The sequence below is a fragment of the Tenrec ecaudatus genome, chromosome 7 (genome assembly GCF_050624435.1).
Source record: "Tenrec ecaudatus isolate mTenEca1 chromosome 7, mTenEca1.hap1, whole genome shotgun sequence".
NCBI lineage: Eukaryota > Metazoa > Chordata > Mammalia > Afrosoricida > Tenrecidae > Tenrec > Tenrec ecaudatus.
The window spans coordinates 100366030-100372540 of NC_134536.1; the positions used below are offsets into that span (position 1 = coordinate 100366030).

At 48.3% G+C, this 6511-nt stretch overlaps 1 protein-coding gene across 1 annotated transcript; it reads left to right on the plus strand.

Annotated features, from left to right (window-relative positions):
• Positions 1-277: 277 nt before the first annotated feature.
• EEF1A1 (eukaryotic translation elongation factor 1 alpha 1) lies at positions 278-3751 on the plus strand. The gene is made up of 8 exons (XM_075554891.1): positions 278-296; positions 1225-1404; positions 1670-1849; positions 2034-2330; positions 2423-2573; positions 2652-2908; positions 3007-3241; positions 3343-3751. The coding sequence occupies exons 2-8, from the start codon at positions 1261-1263 to the stop codon at positions 3465-3467; spliced, it is 1389 nt and encodes a 462-aa protein (XP_075411006.1). The 5' UTR covers positions 278-296; positions 1225-1260; the 3' UTR covers positions 3468-3751.
• Positions 3752-6511: the final 2760 nt, after the last annotated feature.

Sequence of the window (6511 nt, forward strand, 5' to 3'; positions counted from 1 at the left end):
AGCCCGGGGACTGTGGCTTAGCCGGCGCTGCCCGAGAAGCGACGGCCCTTCCGCCCCCCCACCCCCCGCGCGCTCACGTCACCGTCGGTCGGGGTGGGGAGGAGCATGCGCGGCCTGGAGACGGGGGGAAGGGACGGCGATTGAGCCGGTGCCGGGGGGAGGTGGCGCGGGGCAGCCTGGGAAGTGCTGTCGTGTCCTGGCCCCGCCCCTTTCCGGAGGGTGGGGGAGAGCCATATATAAGTGCCCCAGCCGCCCCGAACGTTCTTTTTCGCAACGGGTTTGCCGCCAGAATATAGGTAAGGACCGGGGCGACTTCCGCGGGCCGGGCCTCCCTCGGCGGTCTGCGCCCCTCGCGTGCAGTCCTCCTCCTTCCTCGGCCCTGCCTTGCGGGGTTCTTGCCCCGAATTTCGGGCGGTAAGTGGGTGGGAAGGGCTCGAGGCCTGGCGTGGCCATGGCGGGCTCGTCGCCTCGTGCCTGCCTTTGGGCCTGGCTTGGGCGCCATGGCCAACGCGTGCGGGGCGGGCGGCACCGGCGCGCCTGCCCCAGCCCTCGCTCGCAGGGCCTTCTCGACAATCGGCGGAGAAAGGCCGCCGGCCCGGCGCCCGGCCCCGACGGGACCGGCTTTGTGGCGTCGGGCGTGGGGCTCCCCCGCCCGTGAGGTGGCCGCGGGCCGCCCCCCCACCCCCCGCGCACATGGCTGTCCCGCTCTCGACGCAGCGAGGCGGGGACCCACCCGCCGCCGCCGGGTGGGACTGGGAGGCAGGGTGGGGGGCTGGGCAGGGCGGCCTCGGCGCCCACCCTCGCCGCGCGGGCCCGACCCGCCCCCGGCGGCACCAGTTGCGTGCGCGGAAAGATGGCCGCTCCCCGGCCCTGGTGCAGGGAGCTCAAAATGGAGGACGCAGGGCCCGCGGAGAGCGGGCGGGTGAGTCACCCGCACAAAGGAAAGGGGCCGGCTCCCCACGGCGTGTGCTGGACGCTGCCCGCCACCTGGGTCACCTCGCCAGGGGAGTGCCGCTTCCACGGGTTGGGGGGGCAGGGATTTTTCTTTTTTCGCTGTGGAGTTTCCCCCACATCTGGTGGGTGGAGACTTGAGAGTTGGACCGGATTGGCACTGAAAGTATCTCCTTGGAATTTGACCTTTGGGTTTTGGATCGTGGCTCAATACCAAGCCTCTGCCACCGTGCTTGCCTTTAAAGGTTTACCTGCCCCTTCCCCCCAATCCAGGTGTCGGTGAAAACCATCGCAAAAGCCTAAGCCAAAATGGGAAAGGAAAAGACCCATATCAACATCGTCGTCATTGGACACGTCGATTCTGGCAAGTCCACCACAACTGGTCACCTGATCTACAAATGTGGTGGGATCGACAAGAGAACCATCGAAAAATTCGAGAAGGAAGCTGCTGAGGTATGTGCAGTGATAGCAAAGGGATTGGATAAATCAGACCCCCCAACTACATTAAGTGGTCACAGTTTACTAAAAGGAACCAGAATCTGGTTAGATGCGAATGTTACACACTAATGGAAGAGGCTGCCTTTAATGGGATTCGTTAATCAATGCTAGGTGGATAAGAAAAGTAACTAGTTAATAGCAGAATATAAGGCTTTTAACCAGCCCCAGGTTATCCCAATTATACTGTGACTTTTAAAGTAATTGTTATAAATATTTACAGATGGGGAAGGGCTCCTTCAAGTATGCCTGGGTCTTGGATAAGCTGAAAGCCGAACGGGAACGTGGTATCACCATTGATATTTCCCTGTGGAAATTTGAGACCAGCAAGTACTATGTGACCATCATCGATGCCCCCGGACACAGAGACTTCATTAAAAACATGATTACAGGAACATCACAGGTTTGTAGGTCTTAAAACCATGCTTAAAAGAAGCCAGTTTTCTGTTGGGTATTTTTCTACTTGGCTAGGTGTTTTTGATAGGGGGCTTAATTGGTAGTGAGTACCCCAGGCAAACTCCCTTTAATCGGTTGATGGTAAACTTTTAGTTTGAAGAGTTTTGATCTACAAAGCTTTTCTTTCACAGGCTGACTGTGCTGTCCTCATCGTTGCTGCTGGTGTGGGTGAATTTGAAGCTGGTATCTCCAAGAATGGGCAGACCCGTGAGCATGCCCTTCTGGCTTACACCCTGGGTGTGAAACAGTTAATTGTTGGTGTTAACAAAATGGATTCCACGGAGCCACCCTACAGCCAGAAGAGATACGAGGAAATTGTTAAGGAAGTCAGCACCTACATTAAGAAAATTGGCTATAACCCTGACACAGTAGCATTTGTGCCAATTTCTGGTTGGAATGGTGACAACATGCTGGAACCAAGTGCTAATGTAAGTGACTTCCAAGATAATTAGCTTTTGAAGTATCTATATTTAATTTTTGAAAGTGACAACTTGCAAACACAAATTTGATACTGTTTCAGATGCCTTGGTTCAAGGGGTGGAAGGTTACCCGCAAGGATGGCAATGCCAGTGGGACCACGCTACTTGAAGCTCTGGATTGCATCCTGCCACCCACCCGCCCAACTGACAAGCCCCTGCGCCTGCCTCTCCAGGACGTCTACAAGATTGGTGGTAAGGTGACTCTCCTGTATCAGCATGTAAATTGTGACTTTTGTCAAAAGGTATCTGATAGTACTGTAAATGTTTTAGGTATCGGGACTGTCCCTGTGGGCAGAGTGGAAACTGGGGTTCTGAAACCTGGAATGGTGGTCACCTTTGCTCCAGTCAATGTTACCACTGAAGTGAAGTCTGTTGAAATGCACCATGAAGCTTTGAGTGAAGCTCTGCCTGGGGACAATGTAGGCTTCAATGTCAAGAACGTCTCTGTCAAAGATGTTCGCCGTGGCAATGTGGCTGGTGACAGCAAAAATGACCCACCAATGGAAGCAGCTGGCTTCACTGCTCAGGTAACACTTATTAAACACTTTTAAGAGTTGCATGTTCTTTCTTGTAGAGATCTAGATCTGTCTCAAACCAATTAAAACATCCCAACTTTGGTTTTAAGGTGATCATCCTGAACCATCCAGGCCAGATCAGTGCTGGATACGCACCTGTGCTGGATTGTCACACTGCACACATCGCTTGCAAGTTTGCTGAGCTCAAAGAGAAGATCGATCGCCGTTCTGGCAAGAAGTTGGAAGATGGCCCCAAGTTCTTGAAGTCTGGTGATGCTGCCATTGTTGATATGGTGCCTGGCAAGCCCATGTGTGTGGAAAGCTTCTCTGACTATCCTCCTCTGGGTAAGGATGTATTTATTTTAAGGGCAATTAGAAATTGTGTTTTTAAAAGGATTGAACCCAGTGTTTCTCATGGTAATGTAAAAACTTGTATTTTAACACAGGTCGTTTTGCTGTCCGAGACATGAGACAAACAGTTGCTGTGGGTGTCATCAAGGCAGTGGACAAAAAGGCTGCTGGAGCTGGCAAGGTCACCAAATCTGCCCAGAAGGCTCAGAAGGCTAAATGAATATTACCCATCACACCTGCCACTCCAGTCTTAATCAGGGGTGGAAGAACGGTCTCAGCACTGTTTGTCTCAATTGGCCATTTAAGTTTCATAGTAAAAGACTGGTTGATGATAACAATGCATCGTAAAACTTTCCGAAGGAAAAGAATGTTTGTGGACCATTTGTTTCTTTTTTGTGTGGCAGTTTTAAGTTATTAGTTTTTAAAATCAGTACTTTTTAAAAGGAAAACAACTTGACCAAAAATTTGTCACAGGATTTTGAGACCCATTAAAACAAAGTTTAATGAGAAATTTGTTGTCTCTTGGTCAACACTGATTCTAATTCTTACATTTACTATAACTTGCATGATTAATTGAAACAAGTTCTTTACCTGTGAAGCATTTCATTTGGGGGGGACGGGGTAAAGGGTGTTTTAAAAGAATGCTAGATGCATAGGAAGCTTGGGGGTGGTTGCCACACTTTAGATAAATTCTAATGCTTTTTTAAGGTGGTCTGAGGGCTGTTATTAAGCTTTGTGTAAGCTGTAATTTCACCAGACTACACACTTCAAAAATGGAGCTTTCAGATATGGGGAAGAACTAATATGCTGATATTTGAAAGCCATAACCAATCAAGTTAAATGAACTATGGGAGTGATCCTGTCTCACAGGAAAGGAAAAGCAGAAGGTGAAGTTCGACCTCAAGGTGGTTTGTGGTTGCATCAGTAACTGCAGTCAGCAACGTGAACCCCTCAGGGCGAAGGAGGGGCTTAGCTCTACTCTTAACTACAGCAAACCTATGAGGGCTTACTGAGTACAAGGAGTCGATGATTGGGCAGTTTTGTCAAAGTGGGGCTGCGGGGCTAGGTGATAGGCTATCCCCGTAAGCCTGTTTAGTACTTGGTCACAGAAACTACAGCTAAAGCTCTTTAAAACGTTTGGCAAAATTGTATAGCAGACTAATTTTTAGAGTGGAATATTAACCTAGTGCACTAAGATGGATTTGTCAGGACTTGGGCATTGTGTTTTAGAAGTATTTTTTCAGTGCCGAGTTTAATGTCTTGGCAACCTTAGGCGTAATGGTATTACAGGCTGCTGACAATGTCAGCAGTTCAAACCACGACTAGTCTAGAAATGTTGAAGCTTTCCATTACTCCTTTGGAAGGCACAGAAGCAGATCAAATTAGTGTTTGCTGAGTCTGAAGAGCATTGTTAACCTCAGGGAAGTTCTCCAGAAGGGGCAGGCTTTTTATTACCCCAAGTCCACAGTTAAGTGTCAACTGATTGGCAGCTGCTAAATGTAAAACTTGCCATCATCTGATTGCGACACGGGCAAGTTTTAACACAGGTATAACTAGTACAGCATAATTCTGGGTTTTTGAGATAACTGCAGAGTAGAATGCTTCACCTGCTTTCTGCGGAGCACCCTGTTTTCTATCTAGAGGTCAAAGCAGTTCAGACCCAACAGCCACTCCCTGGGAGAAAGCGTAGACTTTATGTCCTGTACGGTCATGGAAACCTACAGGGCTCTCCCTGCCTTATCTGGTCACCTGTCCAAAATGACTGGATGGTAGATGGGTTTGGTGCTGTCTTAGTGTTGGGATTGCTAAAGGCAAAGCTGGTGACTCAGGCCCACAAGCTGCTTAGGGAATTCAGAGCTGTGAGCCCATCACCTCAATGGCAGTCCTAAGGGTTTGGTATACAAAGCTCAAGTACTGGGGGAAGTGATGCTAACTTAACTGCAAGGTTAATGGTTCACAAGTTATTGAAAGGTGAGCCTCCTCCCCTAGATTACCTGACAATAGTGGGGTTGGTTTTGGGGCACCATCTAGGACTGGATTGGGCTATCATACCACTACCCCCAGATTTTTTTTTTCCCAAATCACTAGTAGGTGTGAGTTGGAATGAGTAAATGGCAGTGAATAGAGGTGGGAAATAGCCCAGCCAGAGTCTATGACACAGTCTAGTTGAATGTCACTTCCTCTGAAGGACCGGATGTGCATGCTTAAAGACAATTGGTCTGGTTTTAGCGCCACCTACTGGGAGTCAGAAGCACTAGCTGATCTCTAAACTTGAGAAGGGTTTTTTTAGATTGACCGTGAGTTGTACTATTTTTCACTGGTTACAAGCAAAATACCTTAAAATTCAAAAGTAGAGATTAGAATGCCTCCATACTACAATAGCTCAGTTGTCATTTGATACTTGGTTAGCCGTTACCAAAAATTCAAAACTTAGCATAAGTGTTATCTAATCAATCCTGAACACGTTAGGTGGTTGTAAAAGAACCCTCACCTCCCTGAAGGATTTTCCTTACATCTGGTTTTGATTTTCACACCTTTCGCTATCTTCCACACCCACAGATTCTTAACCAGCAATGCCTTGGTGACACTAGTTACCTCCATTCCTTGCCCATCTCTGGGATTGTCCATATTCTCTTCAAGTAATTGAAACAGCTCTTTTTATAAGTGCATTCACCTTGCCTCTGGGGGAGAGATCACTGGGACAAGGATACTAATGTAAGATTAATGTTACATAACATCCTGCAGTCCCTGGGTCATGCACATGGTTAAGTGATCAAGCTGAAAGCTGGTGATAGGGATGCACCCAAAAGCACCCAAAGATGGATCTGCACGCATGGGATCACTGTCAGAATCAACCGGATGGCAACAATTGCAGCCAGTGCAGGCAACCCACTGCCAGGAGGTGACTCCTCTTAGTGACCCCTACATAGGGCTTCCTAGGCTTTGTAAATCTTCAGAACACCTGACGGGTCTGAACCACTAATCTGGTTAGCCATTCAACGCTTACCTGGCAGTGCCACTTGGACTCCTTTATGTCAGCAAGAATATTAGAAAACTTACTCTAAGGAAGCAAGACATTAATCATTCCTATTTTTTAATCCTAAGGGGTTTGTGTACAATATACTGGCCCTTTTAAAGTACAGTTTTGACAAATGCATACAGTACAACACAATCAAGATACAGAAGTTTATCACTTGCCAAAATAGTATGTTCCTTATAATCTGCCTCTCCCTCATCCCTCAACTTAGAAACTCTTACTGCTTT

Bases quoted from the DNA above. Each gene is read 5' to 3' on its own strand.
- EEF1A1 (XM_075554891.1), top strand. From the start codon at position 1,261: ATGGGAAAGGAAAAGACCCATATCAACATCGTCGTCATTGGACACGTC. The intron at 2,331-2,422 runs GTAAGTGACTTC...ATACTGTTTCAG, and splicing joins TGCTGGAACCAAGTGCTAAT to ATGCCTTGGTTCAAGGGGTG. The intron at 3,242-3,342 runs GTAAGGATGTAT...ATTTTAACACAG, and splicing joins CTCTGACTATCCTCCTCTGG to GTCGTTTTGCTGTCCGAGAC.